The following is a 22376-nucleotide window of genomic DNA, read 5'->3' on the forward strand; positions in this document are numbered from 1 at the left end:
CTGGCTGACTAAATACTTTTGTGCCCCCCTGTATGTACAGCCAGCAGAGAACATAGTGAGTTCAGATAGCATAAGAACAAGTAAATACATTAGAAGTACATTTCATTATTTACATTTGGTTGTTTATGACGCGGGTGGATGGGATGTGAATGGGGGGGGGGGGGTCCTTCTGTGACGATGATTACGAAATAGTCATCTGGAATCCGATGCAGTCCGGGGTCAGAGGTGGAAAAAGTCCAGCGGCAGTGACGTCACCACCACCACAACAACAACGAGCAAACAATGAGTGCGGCGCGCGGACAGGTGCTGTCCTTCATAATAAAAGCACGGTGTTGTGCGTTTTGTTATGTAAACATGTGGAGATTGATAATATTCCCATTCAAAAGGAAGTTATCAAACAACTCAGTGAAGTCAAGGTTAAGGAGTCGACGAATTAAAATTAGAAGCGAACGGAGGGTGTTTGTGTGAGAAGTTGACATCGCTCTTATTTTGACAGCAACAACCGGATGTGGCCGATGTCGTCTCGGCGGCTTGATACTTGGCGCCTGGCGACAGCTGCAGGCTGGCGGGTCCAGTCGAGCCTCATCGCAGCCGAGAGGCGCAGCATGTGGTCCTTGTGGGAGGTCTTCTCCTAGCTGCTTCCGAGGCGGACACGCGCCGCGCGTGGACGCGCATGGAGGCAAGCGGGCACTGAAGTCTTTTCTCTTCCCCCCTCCCGGCCCCCCCTCACATCTCCTCTCGGTTCCTGCCGAGCATCCACAATGGAGGCCGGGCCAGAACAGTTCCTGAGCCGGATCCTGGAGGACCTGGACGCCCAGCGCGCCAACATGTCCGACCAGGATCTGTGCAAGTCGCTGTGCACGCGCGTGGACCTGGTGCACCTGGCCAAGCTGCGCGCGCACCTCTACCGCGCGTCCAGCACGGACCCGGACTTTCCCGCCACGCTCTTCCGGGACAAGACGCGCGGCCCCGCCGAGGACGCGCAGTCCAGGCGGCGCGCGCTGGCGGCGGACATCGTCACCATGCTCCACTTGAACCGCGCGCGCGGCGGGGGCGTGGCGGCCGCGCACGCGGAGGCCAGGCGCGCGCGTCACCACTACGAGCCCCCCGCCCCTCACCTCACTAACTCCCCCCGCCCGGAAACGCGCCGGACCTTCCTTCCGGCCTCCGAGCCCAACTTCCTGTTAGGAGTTGGCGGGGGTCACGGCGGGTGCCACGCCTCCTCCTTGGACAAACTGCATCATCTGCCCCAATACTCCCCCTCACCTCCTTGCCGGCGAGGGCACGCGGGGCATCAGCCGCCTCCGCCTCCGCCACCGCCGCCGCGTACGTGCATGCAGAAAAGGAATATCTTCAAAGAGGACTTCCACAAGATGGCCTCCTTCAGCCCACAGGTGCGTCCCCTTTTTAAAGTGTAAAAAGAAGTCAGTCCGCTTCAGCTCGTGACTTCAGCAACCTTCTCTCCTCCAGGTCGCCCCGGCCGAGCGCGATCAGGACGCCAGGAGGGCGCACCCGCACCGCCACGTGCCCGCCCCATTTTTCAACCGCAGCTTCGAGGTGGCGTACAGCAAGCCCTACTGCCCGCCCCCCTTCGCCGCCAACCTGCAGGAAGGTCGGCGGGTCAAGCACGAGAGCCTGGACGACCTGCAGGCGTCCACGTACTTCGGGCCGACCACCGTGTCCGAGTGCGTGAGCGGCAGGAAGCCGGGTCGCCAAGGCGGGAAGCAGGGGGCGTGGCCGGTGAAGAGCCTGAGCCTCAACGTGGAGGAGGGGCCGAAGCAGGCGAATTTCCACCGCAACGCCAGCGTCGTCGGCGCCAACGAGACTCGCTTCCAGAGCCCCAAACGACCGGCGGCGTATCCCGGCGGCCTCGCCAGCGATGCGGCGAAGACCAAAGAAGCCGCCGTGATGGACAGGAAAGAGTCGGCCAAGAGGATGTGGGACAAACGCGTCAACGGCCCGTCTTTTTACGCGGCGGACGGCTCGGCGTGCATCGGGACGCAAACGGAACACCCCAGGAAGGCGCCGCCGCGCGCCTTCAAGCACTCCGACGAGGACTCGGAAATGATCCGCGACGACATCAGCGACATCTTCCGCTTCCTGGACGAGATGAGCGTGTGCGACTCGCTGGGCGTGGTCCAGTCGTCGTGCTACGACAGCGCCGCCTCGCTGAGGTCGGAGGGCGACAGCTCGCCCGAGCGCAACACGGTCAAGCTGGCCAAGTCGCAGCTGGACCGCCTCCTGCGCTCGCTGGACAACACGGACGACGAGCTCAAGTCCAGCGTGTGCAAGCTGGTGGCGAGGATCGGCGAGATCGAGAGGAAGCTGGAGTCGCTGTCGGGCGTGCGCGGCGAGATCTCGCAGGTCCTCTCCAAACTCAACAAGCTGGACCAGAAGATCCAGGAGCCCGACGCCACGCCCGCCTCCTCCCCGCCAGATGCCTCGCCGCGCGTCTTCCGCTGCCACACCCTCAACATGGACGGCGACGCCAGGCCGACGTCCCTGCGGAAGAACGCCTTCGCCAGGAGGTCGTCGCACTCGCTGGACGACGACTCCAACGTGGTGGATGTCTCGCCGCGGGACTGGCGGACGCTGTCGTATTCGTGCCACCCCGACGCCGTCGACAAGGAGCGGGCCTGCCGTGCCAAAGAGGTCAGGTGACGTGCCATAAGGGGTCGGTTGCTAACGGCAACCTCGCCAAGAGACAAGAAGCGTGTTAGCGGGCGGGGTTAAGAACGGCGAGGTGTTCACATAGTGCTGATTAGCTCACAAAGAGACAGGAAGTGTGTTGGGGGCGGGGCTAAAAAATGCCAAGGTCATGTGTGTGATTGATGAGTGCATCAACACACACATACACACACACTCATGATGAAGCACGCCAGGGAGGAAGAAGATTCCAGAAAGAAACACCATCTGGAGGTTCAATATGAGCTTCTATTTATACTTCTACTCAATCCATCCCTGCTGTGCACACACACACTCGTGCGAGGCCCCGCCCCCTCAACATGGCGTTCCTCCGCCTCGCCGCTGACAACTTCGTGTCACCCAACGCTTTGCTCACTTCCTGTCTCCAGGTGGACCAGTACGACTTCCCCGGGATCCTCCGCCCCGCCAAGGGGTCCAGGGAGTCCTACCTGTCGGAGCACCACCTGAGGCCAGCGGTCCCCGCCCACGCCAAAGGAAGTCCTCTGTACTCGGGGCCCAGGCTCAGCGGGCCGTCCTGGACCGTGGAGGACTACAAACACAACTCAGGAGACGCTTTGGACCCGCAGGTACTTTCAACACTTTTATTGTGAAAAGGCCTACGCAGGAAGTGACATGAAAAACCATATCACGATATAATGAAGGAAATCAGTTTATTTCCGCCATGTAATCAATCAACCATTTTGTGTGGTCAGTTTAACAGTACAGGTGAGACATGTCAACACTTACACTTCCTTTTTATTGTCATTCAAATTTGAACTTTACGGCACAGATAAGAACGAAATTTTGTTACATACGCTCATGGTAGTGCAGGATAAAAAAATAATAAGGTGCATATATATACCGTATTTCCTTGAATTGCCGCCAGGGCGCTACTTAATTTAAAACCTCTTCTCACTACTGCGCTTACCAAAGGCATGCGGTAAAAGTAAGCATGTGCTAATTATTTCAAAACTTTTTCTCACTCCTGCATTTACCAAAGGCATGCGGTAAAAGTAAGCATGCGCTAATTATTCTAAAACCTCTTCTCACTCCTGCGCTTACCAAAGGCATGCGGTAAAAGTAAGCATGCGCTAATTATTCTAAAACCTCTTCTCACTCCCGCGCTTACCAAGGGCATGCGGTATAAGTAAGCATGCGCTAATTATTCTAAAACCTCTTCTCACTCCTGCGCTTACCAAAGGCATGCGGTAAAAGTAAGCATGCGCTAATTATTCTAAAACCTCTTCTCACTCCTGCGCTTACCAAAGGCATGCGGTAAAAGTAAGCATGCGCTAATTATTTTAAAACCTCTTCTCACCCCGGCACTTACCAAAGGCATGCAGTAAAAAAATTGAGTGTGATGTAAGCTTGGAACTTGAATCCTACTGAATAGCTCTTAATCTTCTTCCCTTTATGCGATTTCAAATTATTGAAATCAGCTTCCTCCATTTTGAAAATGATGACAGGATGTTACAATTATTGTGGAATATTGATGAGTGTAGTAAATTATTAATGAGCGTGTCGTTAGTTATTGGTGAATAATAACGTGTGTTAATTATCAGTGAATGTTAGTGTCAATTATTGTTGAATATTAACAAGTGTAGTTATTGATGAATATTGATGAGCGTGTAGTCATTTGTGAATATTAACGAGTATGTTAATTAGTGTCAATTATTGTTGAATATTAATGAGTGTAGTTAATTATTGATGAGTATGTAGTTATTGGTGAATATGAACGAGTGTGTTAATTATTGGTGAATATTAATTTGTGTCGATTATTGTTGAATATTAATGAGTGTAGTTATTGATGAATATTGATGAGTGTGTAGCTATGGGTGAATATTAACGAGTATGTTAATTTGTGTCGATTGTTGAATATTAATGAGCGTAGTTAATTATTGATGAGTGTGTAGTTATTGGTGAATATGAACGAGTGTGTTAATTATTGGTGAAAATTAATTAGTGTCAATTATTGTTGAATATTAATGAGAGTGTAGTTAGTTATTGGTGAATATTAACGTGTACAATGCGGTAGTAAATGGATGGATGGAGGGTATTAATTATAAATGAATGTCTGTTGTTGAATATTAATGAGTGTAGTTACTTATCAATGAGTGTGTCTTTTGTGAATATTAATGTGTGTTAATTATCAATTTTAATTAGTGACGATTATTGTTGAATGTTAATGTGTAGTTAATTATCATTGAGTGTGTCGTTAGTTATTGATGTATATTAATGAGTGTGTAAATTATCAATTAACGTTAATGAGTGACAATTATTTTTGAATATAAATGTGTGTCGTTAGTTATTGGTGAATATTAACAAGTGTGTTAATTATCAGTGAATGTTAATGTCAATTATTGTTGAATATTGAGTGTAGTTAGTTATTGATGAATATTGATGAGCGTATAGTTATTGGCGAATATTAACGAGTGTGCTAATTATTGGTGAATGTTAATTAGGGTCAACTATTGTTGAATATTAATGAGTGTGTAGTTTTATTGGTGAATATTAACGAGTGTACAATACGGTAGTAAATGGATGGATGGAAGGTATTAATTATAAAAGAATGTCTATTGTTGAATATTAATGAGTGTAGTTACTTATCAATGAGTGTGTAGTTAGTTATTTGTGAATATTAATGAGTGTGTTAATTATCAATGTTAATTTGTGACAATTATTGTTGAATATTAATGTGTAGTTAATTATCATTGAGTGTGTCGTTAGTTATTGATGAATATTAATGAGTGTGTTAATTATCAATTAATGTTAATGAGTGACAATTGTTGAATATAAATGTGTGTCGTTACTTATTGGTGAATATTAACAAGTGTGTTAATTATCAGTGAATGTTAATTAATGTCTATTGTTGAATATTAATGAGTGTGGTTAGTTGATGAATATTGATGAGTGTGTAGTTAGTTATTGGTAAATATTATCAAGTGTACAAAGCGGTAGAAAATGGATGGAGTGGTTGATTATAAATGAATGTTAATTATTGTTGAATATTAATGAGTGTAGTTAATTATCAATTTGTGTGTCGTTAGTTATTGGTGAATATTGAGTGTGTTAATCATCAATGTTAATTAGTGACAATTATTTTTGAAAATTAATGAATGTAGTTAATTATCAATGAGTGTGTCGTTAGTTATTGGTGAATATTAATGAGTGTAGTTAATTATCAATTAGTGTGTCGTTAGTTATTGGTGAATATTGAGTGTGTTAATCATCAATGTTAATTAGTGACAATTATTTTTGAAAATTAATGAGTGTAGTTAATTATCAATGAGTGTGTCGTTAGTTATTGGTGAATATTAATGAGTGTGATGATTATCAATGTTAGTGACAATTGATATTAATGATTGTCAATTGTTTGATAGTGATGAGAGTGTTAGTTGTTGGTGAATATTGACAAGCGTGTTAATGATCAGTGAATATTAATGAGCGTCAATTATTGTTAAATAATAATGAGTGTAGTTAGTTATTGATGAATATTTATGGCTCTGTAGTTAGTTATTGGTGAATATTAATGAGTGTGTAGTTAGTTATTGGTGAATATTAACGCATGTTAATGATCAGTGAATATTAATGAGTGTATTTAGTTATTGATGAATATTAATGATTGTGTTGTTAGTTATTGGTGGATATTAACGAGCATGTTAATTATCAATGAATGTTAGGAACAAGCGGTAGAAAATGGATGGATGTTAATGAGTGTCAATTATTGTTGAATGTTGACGAGTATAGTTAATTATTAATGAGTGTTTGTTGTTATTGGTGATTATTAACGAGTGTGTTAATTATCAGGGAATGTTAGTGTCAGTTATTGTTGAATATTAATGAGTTTGTAGTTATTGGTAAACCTTAACAAGTGTGTTAATTATCAATAAATGTTAATGAGTGTCAATTATTGTTGAATATTAATGAGTGTGTTAGTTATTAGTGGACATTAACAAGCGTATGACGGATCAGTGAATATTAATGAGTGTTAATAATTGTTGAATATTTAATGAATGTGTAGTTATTAGTGGATTTTAACAAGTGTGTTAATTATCAATGAATGTTAGGAACAATGGGTGGGAAATGGATGGCTATTAATTATTGTTGAATATTGATGAGTGTAGTATATTATTAATGAGTGTGTTGTTAGTTATTGGGGAATATTAACGAGTGTGTTAATTATCACTGAATGTTAATTAGTGTCAATTATTGAATATTAGTGAGTGTATTTATCTGTGGATGAATATTAATTATTGTTCCCTTAGTTATTGGTGAATATTAACAAGTGTGTTAATCATCAGAGAATGTACATTAGTGTCAAATATTGTTGAATATTAATGAGTGTAGTTAGTTATTGATGATTATTCATGAGTGTGCCGTTAGTTATTAGTGGATATTAACAAGAGTGTTAGTGATCAGTGAATATTAATGAGTGTATTTAATTATTGATGAATATTAATGATTGTGTTGTTAGCAATTGGTGAATATTAACAAGTGTGGTAATTATAAGTTAATGTTAGTGTCAATTATTGTTGAATATTTATGAGTGTGTAGTTATTGGTAAATATTAACATGTGCTAATTACCAATCAATGTTAGAGTGTCAATTATTGGTGAGTATTTATGAGTGTAGTTAATTATTAATGTGTGCTGTTAGTTATTGGTGAATATTAACGAGTGTGTTAATTATCAGTGAATGTTTGTGTCACTCATTGTTGAATATTTATGAGTGCAGTTAATTATTAATGAGTGTGTTGTTAGTTATTTGTGAATATCAACGTGTGTTAATCATCAGGGAATGTTAATTAGTGTCAATTACTGTTGAATATTTAGGAGTGTGTAGTTATTGGTAAATATTAACAAGTGTGCAAATTAGCAATTAATGTTATTGAGTGTCACTTATTGTTGAATATTAATGAGTGTGTAGTTATTGGTGGAAATTAATGAGTGTATTAATTATCAATGAATGATAAGAACAAGCGGTAGAAAATGGATGGATGTTAATGAGTGTCACTTATTGTTGAATATTGATGGGTGCAGTTAATTATTAATGAGAGTGTCGTTAGTTATTGGTGAATATTAACAAGTGGGTTAATTATCAGTGGATGTTAATTAGTGCCAATTATCGTTGAATATTTATGAGTGTGTAGTTATTGGTAAATATTAACAAGTGTGTTTATCAATTAATGTCAATGAGTGTCAATCATTGTTTAATACTAATAAATATGTTAGTTATTGGTGAATATTAATGAGTGTCAATTATTTTTAACAATTAATGAGTGTAGTTAATCATTGACAAATATTAATGAGTGTGTTGATGACCAGTGAATATTGATTAGTGTCAATTATCGTTGAATATTAAAGAGAGCCTAGTTATTGGTGAATATAAACAAGTTTTTTAATTATCAATGATTGTTAGGAACAACCGGTATTGTTGAATATTGATGAGTGCAGTTAATTATTAATGAGTGTCATTAGTTATTGGGGAATATTAACAAGTGTGTTAATTATCAGTGAATGTTAATTAGTGTCAATTGTTGAATATCTATGTGTGTAGTTATTGGTAAACATTAACGAGTCTGTTAATTATCAATAATATTAATGAATGTCAATCATTGTTTAATATTAATAAATGTGTTAGTTATTGTTGAATATTAATGATTTTGTTGATGATCAGTGAATATCAATGAGTGTCAATTATTGTTGAATTTTAAAGAGTGCCTAGTTATTGGTGAATATAAACAAGTTTTTTAGTTATCAATGATTGTTAGGAACAAGCGGTAGAAAATGGATGGATGTTAATGAGTGTCAATTATTGAATATTAATGAGTGTATTTAGTTATTGGTGAATACAAGTGTGCTAATCATCAGAGAATGTAAATTAGATTCAATAATTGTTAAATATTAATGAGTGTAGTCAGTTATTGATGAATATTAATTATTGTCTTGTTAGATATTGATGGATATGAACGAGTGTGTTAATTATCAATGACTGTTAGAAACAAACGGTAGAAAAATGGATGGATATTAATGAGTGTCAATTATTGTTGAATATTTATGAGTGCAGTTGTTAGTTATTTGTGAATATTAATGATCAGGGAATGTTAATTAGTGTCAATTGCTGAATATTAATGAGTTTGTAGTTATTGGTAAATATTAACAAGTGTGTAAATGAGCAATTAATGTTAATGAGTGTTAATTATTGTTTAATATTAATGAGTGTCTTAGTTATTGGTGAATACTAACAAGTTGGTTTATGATCAGTGAATATTATTGAGTGTCAATTATTGTTGAATATTTAATGAGTGTGTAGTTATTAGTGGATATTAATGAGTGTGTTAATTATCAATGAATGTTAGGAACAAGCGGTAGAAAAAATGGATGGACGTTAATTATTGTTGAATATTGATGTGTGCCGTTAGTTATTGGTGAATATTAACAAGTGTGTTAATTATCAGTGAATGTTAATTAGTGTCAATCATTTTTGAATATTAATGAGTGTGTAGTTAGTTATTGGTGAATATTATTGAGTGTCAAATATTGGTGGATATTAACGAGTGTGTTAATTATCAATGAATGTTAGGAACAAGCGGTAGAAAATGGATGGATGTTAATGAGTGTCAATTATTGTTGAATATTAATGAGTGTATTTAGTTATTGGTGAATTTTAATTATTGTGCCGTTAGTTATTTGGTGAATATTACCAAGTGTTTAAATTATTATTAATTTTTACATTCAAACTAGTGTGGGTGGCTCTTGGATCAGGTGGGTAAATTATTTTGTCCAAGGACACAACGGGAGTGACTCGGATGGCAAAAGCGGGGATCAAGCCCGGAACCCTCAAGTTGCTGGCACGGCCGCTCTACCAACCCGCCCCAAATTATTTGTCGATTACAAAACATTACAAATTAGCCGCACTTTTTTTTTTCAGCCACGGGGTTTAAAGCGTAGGAAAAAAGTAGCAGTGTATATACCGAGAGATACGATGAAATGTAAACATTTTTAACCTTCCTCTGATTAAATACGCAGGCGGAGTCGCTGAACCCGAACAAGTTGGAGTTCTGGATGGAGGACGTGTACACGCCGGGCTACGACTCGCTGCTCAAGAGGCGGGAGGCGGAGTTCCGCAGGGCCAAGGCGTGCAAGATCGGCGCCCTCATCGCCGCCACCTTCAGCGTCATCCTGGTCATCGTGGTCCCCATCTGCACCATGAAGACGTAGCCTGGCGGCTCTGGGGAACAGGAAGTAGCGCAGCTGTCCCACCGCTGTGGCAATTAGTCGTAGCCCGTGAACCCCCGTTCTGATCCTGGACTTGACCTCGGACCAGAGCAAACCGCACGAATGTATTAATCACCTGGCCAGAGTCCGGAATGTTCTTTGTCTGATAGCAGAATGTGTCTGTCTTCTGACGGACCTGTCCAGCTTCTGAATGTCATATTTACCTTCTGGAATGTTCTCTGACTGGACTTCCTGTGACGGAATGTTCCACAATAAACTTCCTGTTGTGTCTTGGCGTGGTGTCTCACGGCTGGCTGACAACAGGTGAGTACTAACTGTTAACATGCTAACAGTTAGCATTTGTCAATTGCCAAGGTTTGTGACTAATGTGACACTTGCTAACTATTAGCATGCTAACGATTAGCATGTGTCAAGTACCAGGTGTTGTGACTAACGTGACACTTGCTAACCATTAGCATGCTAATGGTTAGCAAGTGCGCCAAGTTTTGTGACTAACTTGACACATGCTAACAGTTAGCATGTGTCAAGTACCAAGTTTTGTGACTAATGTGACACTTTCTAACTATTAGCATGCTAACGATTTGCTTGTCTCAAGTACCAAGTTTTGTGACTAACGTGACACTTGCTAATGGTTAGCAAGTGTGCCAAGTTTTGTGACTAACTTAGCATGTGTCAATGACCACGTTTTGTGACTAATGTGACACTTGTTAACTATTAGCATGCTAACTATTAGCATGTGTCAAGTACCAAGCTTTGTGACTAACGTGACACTTGCTAACTATTAGCATGCTAATGGTTAGCAAGTGTGCCGAGTTTTGTGACTAACTTGACACATGCTAACAGTTAGCATGTGTCAATGACCAAGTTTTGTGACTAATGTGACACTTGCTAACTATTAGCATGCTAAGGATTAGCTTTTCTCAAGAACCAGGTTTTGTGACTAATGTGACACTTGCTAACTATTAGCATGCTAATAGTTAGCAAGTGTGCCAAGTTTTGTGACTAACTTATCATGTGTCAATGACCAAGTTTTGTGACTAATGTGACACTTGCTAACTATTAGCATGCTAATGATTAGCATGTGTTAAGTGACTAACGTGACACTTGCTAACTTTTAGCATGCTAATTTTTACCAAGTGTGCCAAGTTTTGTGAATAAATTCACACATGCTAACAGTTAGCATGTGTCAGTGACCAAGTTTTGTGACTAACGTGACACGTGCTATCTATTAGCATGCTAACAGCATGTGTCAATGACCAAGTTTTGTGACTAACATGACACTTGCTAACTATTAGCATGCCAACAGTTAGCATGTGTCATTTACTGAGTCTTGTGACGAACTTGCTAACTATTAGCATGCTAACAGCTAGCATGTGTCAAGTACCAAGTTTTGTGACTAATGTGACACGTGATAACAGTTAGCATGTGTCAAGTACCAAGTTTTGTGACTAATGTGACACTTGTTAACTATTAGCATGCTAACAGTTAGCATGTGTCAATTACTGAGTCTTGTGACTAATTTGCTAACTATTAGCATGCTTACAGTTAGCTTGTGTCAATGGCAGAGTTGTGTGACTAATGTGACACTTGCAAACTATAAGCATGCTAACAGCATGTGTCAATTGCCAAGTTTTGTGACTAATGTGACACATGCTAGCAGTTGGCATGTGTCAATGACCAAGTATTGTGTCTAACGTTAGACACTTGCTAACTATTAGCATGCGTCAATTACCAAGTTTTGAGACTAACATGGCACATGCTAACAGTCGGCATGGGTCAAGGCCCAAGTTATATCACTAACGTGACACATGCCAACTATTAGAATGCGTAAATTACCAAGTTTTGTGACTGACGTGACACTTGCTAACTATTAGCATGCTAACAGTTAGCATGTGTCGATTGCCAAGTTTTGTGACTAACATTAGACACTTGCAAACTATTAGCATGCTAACGGTTAGACACATGCTAACCGTTAGCATGCGTCAAGGCCCAAGTTATATCACTAACGTGACACATGCTAACTATTAGAATGTGTCAATTACCAAGTTTTGTGACTGATGTGACACTTGCTAACTATTAGCATGCTAACAGTTAGCATGTGTCAGTTACTGAGTCTTGTGACTAACTTGCTAACTAATAGCATGCTAACAGTTAGCTTGTGTCAATGGCCAAGTTTTGTGACTAACATGACACTTGCTAACTATAAGCATGCTAACAGCATGTGTCAATTGCCAAGTTTTGTGACTAATGTGACACATGCTAACAGTTGGCATGTGTCAATGACAAAGTATTGTGTCTAACATTAGACACTTGCTAACTATTAGCATGCTAACAGTTAGAATGCGTCAATTACCAAGTTTTGAGACTAACATGGCACATGCTAACAGTCAGCATGGGTCAAGGCCCAAGTTATATCACTAACGTGACACATGCCAACTATTAGAATGCGTAAATTACCAAGTTTTGTGACTGACGTGACACTTGCTAACTATTAGCATGCTAACTGTTAGCATGTGTCGATTACCAAGGTTTGTGACTAACGTGACACATGCTAGCAGTTAGCATGTGACAATGACCAAGTATTGTGTCTAAAATTAGACACTTGCAAACTATTAGCATGCTAACGGTTAGACACATGTTAACAGTTAGCATGCGTCAAGGCCCAAGTTATATCACTAGCGTGACACATGCTAACTATTAGAATGCGTCAATTACCAAGTTTTGTGACTGACGTGACACTTGCTAACTATTAGCATGCTAACAGTTAGCATGTGTCAATTACTGAGTCTTGTGACTAACTTGCTAACTATTAGCATGCAAACAGTTAGCTTGTGTCAATGGCCGAGTTTTGTGACTAACATGACACTTGATAACTATAAGCATGCTAACAGTTAGCATGTGTCAATTGCCAAGTTTTGTGACAAATGTGACACATGCTAACTGTAAGCATGCTAACAGTTAGCATGTGTCAATTGCCAAGTTTTGTGACTAACGGACACTTGCGAGCTATTAGCATGCTAACGGTTAGACACATGCTAACAGTTAGCATGCGTCAATTATCAAGTTTTGTGACCAACATAGCACATGCTAACAGTTAGCAAGGGTCAAGGCCCAAGTTATATCACTAACGTGACACATGCTAACTATTAGAATGCGTCAATTACCAAGTTTTGTGACTGACGTGACACTTGCTAACTATTAGCATGCTAACAGTTAGCATATGTCGATTACCAAGTGTTGTGACTAACATGACACATGCTAACAGTTAGCATGTGTCAATGATCAAGTTCATGACATCAGGTGAGTCCCGGGAGGTTCCTAGAATGTCGCGAAGGTTTTTTTTCCTCCCGGACGCGGTGGACATTTAACAAGCTGACCTTTTCCAGACCTGCTTTACGGCTTCCCGCTGGACTTCCCCTCCAGCGAGCAGACAAATGTCAGCGCCGTCACGTCCCAGTAGTTCCTGATGAACGCCGCCAAAGTTCAGCGGGACGACCCCCAGATGCATTCTAGGGCTTTTAATTATTTATTTTTTTATTTTTGACAAACTTGTTTTTGTTTTGATGAAGGTAATTGCGGTTTACCATCTGGCTCCGCCCACGGGAGACCCCCGCGGGCTATTTGGCGTGGCTCCCACAAACAGGTGGCGTCACGCCGGCGTTGAGACGGACCAGAACCGCTGACCGGACACCGAATTTATAGACGGCGGCGTCCTCCGGAGACTTCAGGCCCGCGCTCATCCATTATTACTGAGAACTTTCTGTCCTACTTCAGCGGTCTTGGGACCCCCCTGCTGCGCCTTCAAGCACGTTGACCCAATTCAACGAGGTAAACTATGACGTCATAGTCCGGTCTGTTACAATGTATGGGTTTCACCCGGTGGGATTTGAGGGGTGCACCCGGATGTATACATTATTCTGAAGTTACCCGGTAAAATGACTGAACGGCAAAAAAAAAAAAAAAAAAAAAAAGTTTAAGGAGCTAAATGTGTTTCACTGCCGTGTTTAGTTAAAGCACGGTTGTGCTGTTCTTCCCTCATAGGTCCTTTGTTTACAATTGGGTGGGACTGTTGTTGTTGTTTTTTTTCTTCTCTGTTGTTTTTTTTTGTTTGTTTTTTTTTTTTTTTTTTTTTTTTTTTCAAAAAAGGGGAGATGTTACAATGTATGGGTTTCACCCGGTGGGATTTGAGGGGTGCACCCGGATGTATACATTATTCTGAAGTTACCCGGTAAAATGACTGAACGGCAACTCTGTGTGCGTCTTCATTTAATAAGATATCTAACATTAAAACACGGTCCACACAGAACCACACGAAAGGTGACTTAGAAAGTTAAGTATACCAATTAATATGTACCTAAAATTGTGGGTGTGCCTAATATTTTGTCTGGTGTACCTAATATTCAGGCCGTCAATGTGCTGAATATTTATCATTTTTAAAAATGATGGCGGTTTTAAGTATACTTAATATTGGGTGTGTCTAAGGATTTACCCTGAGTGTACTTAGTTAGTATTTAGGCTGCTAGTGTTTCTAATATTATGGCCTTAAGTGTGCTTAATAGTTCGGCTGAGAACAATATGGCGGGCTCATGTTTGTGTTACGTAATATTTAAGCGTCTCAAATATCCATCCAGCCATCTTCTTCCGTTTATCCGAGGTCGGGTCGCGGGGGCAGCAGCCTAAGCAGGGAAGCCCAGACTTCCCTCTCCCCAGCCACTTCGTCTAGCTCTTCACGGGGGATCCCGAGGCGTTCCCAGGCCAGCCGGGAGACATAGTCTTCCCAACGTGTCCTGGGTCTTCCCCCTGGCCTTCTACCGGTCAGACGTGCCCAAAACACCTCCCTAGGGAGATTTTTGGGTTGCATCCTGACCAGATGCCAGAACCACATCATCTGCTCTCGAGGTACTTATCACATGCTAACGGTTAGCATGTGTCAAGTACCAAGATTTGTGACTAAGGTGACACATGCTAACATTTAGCATGTGTCAAGTTCCAAGTTTTATGACTAATGTGATTCTTGGTAACTATTAGCATGCAAACAGTTAGCATGTGTCAATTACCAAGTTTTGTCAGTAACGTGACACTTGCTAATTATTAGCATGCTAACGGTTAGCGTGTGTCAAGTACCAAGTTTTGTGACTAAGGTGACACATGCTGACAGTTAGCATGTGTCAAGTTCCAAGTTTTATGACTAATGTGACTCTTGGTAACTATTAGCATGCTAACAGTTAGCATCTGTCAATTACCAAGTTTTGTGAGTAACGTGACACTTGCTAATTATTAGCATGCTAATGGTTAGCATGTGTCAAATACCAAGTTTTGTGACTAAGGTGACACATGCTAACAGCTAGCATGTGTCAAGTTCCAAGTTTTATGACCAATGTGACTCTTGGTAACTATTAGCATGCAAACAGTTAGCATGTGTCAATTACCAAGTTTTGTGAGTAACGTGACACTTGCTAATTATTAGCATGCTAACGGTTAGCGTGTGTCAAGTACCAAGTTTTGTGACTAAGGTGACACATGCTGACAGTTAGCATGTGTCAAGTTCCAAGTTTTATGACTAATGTGACTCTTGGTAACTATTAGCATGCTAAGAGTTAGCATCTGTCAATTACCAAGTTTTGTGAGTAACGTGACACTTGCTAATTATTAGCATGCTAACGGTTAGCATGTGTCAAGTACCAAGTTTTGTGACTAAGGTAACACATGCTAACAGTTAGCATATGTCAAGTTCCAAGTTTTATCACCAATCTGACTCTTGGTAACTATTAGCATGCAAACAGTTAGCATGTGTCAATTACGAAGTTTTTTGACTAACGTGACACTTGCAAATTTTTAGCATGCTAACGGATAGCGTGTGTCAAGTACCAAGATTTGTGAGTTCCAAGTTTCATGACAAATGTGACTCTTGGTAACTATTAGCATGCTAACAGTTAGCAAGTGTCAATTACCAAGTTTTGTGGGTAACGTGACACTTGCTAATTATTAGCATGCTAACGGTTAGCGTGTGTCAAGTACCAAGTTTTGTGACTAAAGTGGCACATGCTAACAGCTAGCATGTGTCAAGTTCCAAGTTTTATGACCAATGTGACTCTTGGTAACTATTAGCATGCAAACAGTGAGCGTGTGTCAAGTACCAAGTTTCATGACTAAGGTGACACATGCTATCAGTTAGCATGTGTCAAGTTCCAAGTTTTATGACTAATGTGACTCTTGGTAACTATTTAGCATGCAAACAGTTAGCATTTGTCAATTACCAAGTTTTTTGAGTAACGTGACACTTGCTAATTGTTAGCATGCTAACGGTTAGCGTGTGTCAAGTACCAAGTTTTGTGACTAAGGTGACACATGCTAACAGTTAGCATGTGTCAAGTTCCAAGTTTTATGACTAATGTGACTCTTGGTAACTATTAGCATGCAAACAGTTAGCATGTGTCAATTACCAAGTTTTTTGAGTAACGTGACACTTGCTAATTGTTAGCATGCTAACGGTTAGCGTGTGTCAAGTACCAAGTTTTGTGACTAAGGTGACAGACGCTAACAGTAGCATGTGTCAAGTTCCAAGTTTTATGACTAACGTGACTCTTGGTAACTATTAGCATGCTAACAGTTAGCATGTGTCAATTACCAAGTTTTGTGAGTAACGTGACACTTGCTAATTATTAGCATGCTAATGGTTAGCATGTGTCAAGTACCAAGTTTTGTGACTAAGGTGACACATGCTAACAGCTAGCATGTGTCAAGTTCCAAGTTTTGTGACTAAGGTGACACATGCTAACAGTTAGCATGTGTCAAGTACAAAGTTTTATGACAAACATGACACTTGCTAAGTATTAGCATGCTAACAGTTAGCATGTATCAATTACCAATTTCTGACTAGCGTGACGCATGCTAACAATTAACATGTGTCAAGTACCAAGTTAAATGACTAACTTGACATATGCTCATTTTGAGCACGCTCACAGTGAAGATGTGTCAAGTACCAAGTTTTGTGACTAACGTGACATGTGCTAACTGTAAGCATGCTAATAGTTAGCAAGTGTCACATTTGTCATAAAACTTGGAACTTAACACAGGCTAACTGTTAGCATGTGTCTAGTACCATGTTTTGTTACAAACGTGGCACGTGTTTATACTACCATGCTAACAGTTAGCATGTGTCAAGTACCAAGTTATATGACTAACGTGACACTTGCTAACTGTTATCATGCTAATAGTTAGGAATCACGCAGAGACAGAATCCAATTTAGCTCATGAGGAGAATGCATGGAGCTGCACACTCAGTCGCAGTCTCGCCCTACGCTCTAAGGTACAGCTCCCGCTTCCCTCTATTTATGAAGGAGTCCCCCAGTCAACATTACTGAGGCTGCCTTTAAAAGGAGTGGTCACACACATCATGTGAAGCAAGTCCAGGACGCACAATACGTGACGGAATGTGCTGGGAGCCTTGTGATTTCGCCTTGTCTCTGCTTCGTCTGCGTGCTGTCGTCTTATCTTCGTTGAGGTCCTTGAAGTCCTTGGCTGGTAGCGGGCCAAAAAACTAAGAAAATATCTGCGGCTGAGGTCACTTCTCAGACAAGAGGTTTTTGTCCTTGCACAGATAGAAAAAGTACAGCTTAAACACAATAGCTAATAACTATAGCAACGGACTTTAAGCCTACTAAAGTTGTGTGATAAGTAGGACCAAGGTAGGACCAAGCCTACTAAAGTTGTGTGATAATCAGAGGTAGGACCAAGTCATTGTTTTGCAAGTCACAACCGACCCCGAACGGGACAAGCGGTAAAAAATGAATGGATGGATGGAAGTAAGTCTCAAGTCTTTGTCCTCAAATTTCAAGTCAAGTCCCGAGTCACGTCCAAAGTCAAGACTGGAAAATCTCAAGTCAAGTGCCAAGACCTGCATTTCGAGTTTCGAGTCCTTTCAAGTCCGTTTAATTGTGTATGCTTTTAAAACCCTGTATTTATTTATTAATTAAAACAAGTGCATTTGAAATTTCCGGGAAAAAATACTGCTGACATTGCACTTCATATTAGCACGATTAACCGGTTATTTTAAACATTTAACTCATTCCTTTACAGAATAAACATATTTGAAAAAACAAGTGCAAAAATGTATTAACATTGTATTTCCATGTAATATTACATTGTAACTACAAACCCCGTTTCCATATGAGTTGGGAAATTGTGTTAGATGTAAATATAAACAGAATGCAATGATTTGCAAATCCTTTTCAAGCCATATTCAATTGAATATGCTACAAAGACAACATATGCAGTGGAAGAGTGGCCGTGCACAACCCGAGGGTCCCTGGTTCAAATCCCACCTAGTACAAACCTCGTCACGTCCGTTGTGTCCTTGAGCAAGACACTTCACCCTTGCTCCTGATGGGTGCTGGTTAGCGCCTTCCTTTGCAGCTCCTTCCATCAGTGTGTGAATGGGTAAATGTGGAAGTAGTGTCAAAGCGCTTTGAGTACCTTGAAGGTAGAAAAGCGCTATACAAGTACAACCCTTACCATTTATTTGAGGTTAAAACTAATAAACATTTTTTTTTGTGCAAATTATCATTAACTTTAGAATTTGATGCCAGCAACACGTGACAAAGAAGTTGGGAAAGGTGGCAATAAATAATGATAAAGTTGAGAAATGCTCATCAAACACTTATTTGGAACATCCCACAGGTGTGCAGGCTAATTGGGAACAGGTGGGTGCCATGATTGGCACAAGAAAGGATGGGGCGAGGTACACCCCTTTGTCCACAACTGCGTGAGCAAATAGTCAAACAGTTTAAGAACAACCTTTCTCAAAGTGACATTGCAAGAAATTTAGGGATTTCAACATCTACGCTCCATAATATCATCAAAAATTTCAGAGAATCTGGAGAAATCACTCCACGTAAGCGGCATGGCCGGAAATCAACATTGAATGACCGTGACCTTCGATCCCTCAGACGGCACTGTATCAAAAACCGACATCAATCTCTAAAGGATATCACCACATGCGCTCAGGAACACTTCAGATAACCACTGTCACTAAATACAGTTAATCGCTACATCTGTAAGTGCAAGTTAAAGCTCTACTATGCAAAGCAAAAGCCATTTCTCAACAACATCCTGAAATGCCGCCGGCTTCTCTGGGCCCGAGATCATCTAAGATGGACTGATGCAAAGTGGAAAAGTGTTCTGTGGTCTGACGAGTCCACATTTCAAATAGTTTTTGAAAATATTCGACATTGTGTCATCCGGACCAAAGGGGAAGCGAACCATCCAGACTGTTATCGACGTAAAGTGTAAAAGCCAGCATCTGTGATGGTATGGGGGTGCATTAGTGCCCAAGGTATGGGTGACTTATCAAATCAATCAATCCAATCCACTTTATTTATATAACACATTTAAACAACAATAATGTTTCCAAAGTGCTGCACAGCCATTTAAAAACAATATTAAAAAAACAATATTATGCTCCACCAATGACTGAAAAAAAAAAAAAAAATGAATAAATATAAAACCAATATAAAAAATAAAAAAAACACATCTGTGAAGGCACCATTAATGCTGAAAGGTACATACAGATTGTGGAACAACAAATGCTGCCATCTAAGTGCCGTCTTTTTCATGGACGCCCCTGCTTATTTCAGCAAGACAATGCCAAGCCACATTCAGCAAGTGTTACAACTCCCATCGAAAATTTGTGGCACATTATGAAGCGTAAAATACAACAGCGGAGACACCGGACTGCGACTGAAGCTCTACATAAAACAAGAATGGAAAAGTATTCCACTTTCAAAGCTTCAACTAGTGTTGAAGCTAGTTGAAGCTTTGAAGCTTTTCTTGCAGCCATGCCATACTTTGGCATGGCTGCAAGACATGCCAAAGTAGTTGGGAAAGGGCATGTTCACCACTGTGTTACATCACCTTTTCTTTCAACAACACTCAATAAAAGTTTGGGAACTGAGGAAACTAATTGTTGAAGCTTAGAAAGTGGAATTCTTTACCGTTCTTGTTTTATGTAGAGCTTCAGTCCTTCAACAGTCCGGGGTCTCCGCTGTCATATTTTACGCTTCATAATGCCCCACACATTTTCCATGGGAGACATGTCTGGACTGCAGGCGGGCCAGGAAAGTACCCGCGCTCTTTTACTACAAAACCACGCTGTTGTAACACGTGTCTTGGCATTGTTTTGCTGAAATAAGCAGGGGCGTCCATGATAACGTTGCCTGGATGGCAACATATGTTGCTCCAAAACCTGTATGGACCTTTCAGCATTAATGGGGCCTTCACAGATGTGTAAGTTACCCATGCCTTGGGCACTAATACACCCCCATACCATCACACATGCTGGCTTTTGAACTTTGCGCCTATAACAATCGGGATGGTTATTATCATTTTTGTTCCGGAGGACACCACGTCCACAGTTTCCAAATATAATTTGAAATGTGGACTCGTCAGACCACTGAACACTTTTCCACTTTGCATCAGTCCATCTTAGATGAGCTCGGGCCCAGAGAAGCCAGCGGCATTCCTGGTGTTGTTGATAAATGGCTTTCGCTTTACTCAGTAGAGTTTTAACTTGCACTTACAGATGTAGCGACCAACTATTACTGACAGTGGTTTTATGAAGTGTTCCTGAGCCCATGTGGTAATATCCTTTACACACTGATGTCGGTTTTTGATACAGTACCGCCTGAGGGATCAAAGGTCCGTAATATCATGGCTTACGTGCAGTGATTTCTCCAGATTCTCTGAACCTTTTGATTATTTTACGGACCGTAGATGGTAAAATCCCTAAATTCCTTGCAATAGCTCGTTGAGAAATGTTCGACAATTTGGTTACAAAGTGGTGACCCATCCTTGTTCGTGAATTACTTAGCATTTCATGGAAGCTGCTTTTATACCCAATCAATCAATCAATCAATCAATGTTTACTTATATAGCCCTAAATCACTAGTGTCTCAAAGGGCTGCACAAACCACTACGACATCCTCGGTAGGCCCACATAAGGGCAAGGAAAACTCACACCCAGTGGGACGTCGGTGACAATGATGACTATGAGAACCTTGGAGAGGAGGAAAGCAATGGATGTCGAGCGGGTCTAACATGATACTGTGAAAGTTCAATCCATAGTGGATCCAACACAGTCGCGAGAGTCCAGTCCAAAGCGGATCCAACACAGCAGCGAGAGTCCCGTCCACAGCGGAGCCAGCAGGAAACCATCCCAAGCGGAGGCGGATCAGGAGCGCTGAGATGTCCCCAGCCGATACACAGGCAAGTGGTCCATCCTGGGTCCCAACTCTGGACAGCCAGTACGTCATCCATGGCCATCGGATCAGACCGGACCCCCTCCACAAGGGAGAGTGGGACATAGGACAAAAAGAAAAGAAACGGCAGATCAACTGGTCTAAAAAGGGAGTCTATTTAAAGGCTAGAGTATACAAATGAGTTTTAAGGTGAGACTTAAATGCTTCTACTGAGGTAGCATCTCGAACTGTTACCGGGAGGGCATTCCAGAGTACTGGAGCCCGAATTGAAAACGCTCTATAGCCCGCAGACTTTTTTTGGGCTTTGGGAATCACTAATAAGCCGGAGTCCTTTGAACGCAGATTTCTTGCCGGGACATATGGTACAATACAATCGGCAAGATAGGATGGAGCTAGACCGTGTAGTGTTTTATACGTAAGTAGTAAAACCTTAAAGTCACATCTTAAGTGCACAGGATGCCAGGATAGTTCATTTGTTGGCTCCCAAAGAAGGGGTACTGCATTTGAATCCCAGTTGGGTTAATCAGTAACTTAGAGTCAGGGTTTTGTTTCACCTCCAACATAGTTTACTGAGACAGGGGTCCTAGATTACATGAACCATGTTTCATCAGGACCCAGGATAGGTCAATGGTTGGCTCCCAAAGAAGGGGTACTGGGTTTGAATCCCAGTTGGGTTGATCAGTGACTTAGAGTAAATGTGTTTTGTTTCACCGCCAACGTAGTTTACTGAAACAGGGGTCCTAGATTACATGAACCATGTTTTATCAGGACCCAGGATAGGTCAATGGTTGGCTCCCAAAGAAGGGGTCCTGGGTTGGAATCCCAGTTGAGTTGATCAGTAACTTAGAGTCTGTGTGTTGTTTCACATCCATCGTAGTTTACTGAGACAATGGTCTCTTGTGTAAGGGCTGGAATCCGTCCTTGACGGAACCCAGGGTGGCTCAATTTCTAAAGCTCTGGCTACATGGCATCAAGACGACATATTTTGTGTGGGTTTTTTACATCACCCACACAGAATAAAGTTATGTAGTAGTTGCTTGATTATAATTGAACAGGTAAGTAAATGGTAAAGATAACAATAATCAACATAATAATTGAGGGTGCTGACCAGTGAGCTCTCCGGGGTACGATAATAAGAATTGATAGTAAGAATCTTAACATTAACTCCGCCCCAACGTATATAAACCTGACATCTACA

At 41.3% G+C, this 22376-nt stretch overlaps 1 protein-coding gene and 1 long non-coding RNA gene across 3 annotated transcripts in view; both read left to right on the forward strand.

The window, feature by feature from the left end:
* minar1 (membrane integral NOTCH2 associated receptor 1) lies at positions 1 to 10197 on the forward strand. 2 transcript variants are annotated; one of them, XR_009802304.1, is made up of 4 exons: positions 1 to 1394; positions 1471 to 2657; positions 3075 to 3272; positions 9714 to 9850. XR_009802304.1 is itself a non-coding variant. In XM_061875642.1 (4 exons), the coding sequence occupies exons 1-4, from the start codon at positions 762 to 764 to the stop codon at positions 9903 to 9905; spliced, it is 2205 nt and encodes a 734-aa protein (XP_061731626.1). In that variant the 5' UTR covers positions 10 to 761; the 3' UTR covers positions 9906 to 10197. The 2 variants fall into 2 exon arrangements, 1 of the variants encoding a protein (XP_061731626.1); XM_061875642.1 differs by having other exon boundaries at positions 10 to 1394; positions 1471 to 2652; positions 9714 to 10197.
* Positions 10198 to 11437: 1240 nt separating this feature from the next.
* LOC133535712 (uncharacterized) overlaps positions 11438 to 22376 on the forward strand; it is a 42082-nt gene continuing 31143 nt past the window's right edge. The window contains exon 1 of the long non-coding RNA XR_009802308.1: positions 11438 to 13751. This is a non-coding gene — a long non-coding RNA (uncharacterized LOC133535712). The remainder of the gene's footprint in view (positions 13752 to 22376) is intronic.

Source organism: Nerophis ophidion, linkage group LG02, assembly GCF_033978795.1.
Source record: "Nerophis ophidion isolate RoL-2023_Sa linkage group LG02, RoL_Noph_v1.0, whole genome shotgun sequence".
NCBI lineage: Eukaryota > Metazoa > Chordata > Actinopteri > Syngnathiformes > Syngnathidae > Nerophis > Nerophis ophidion.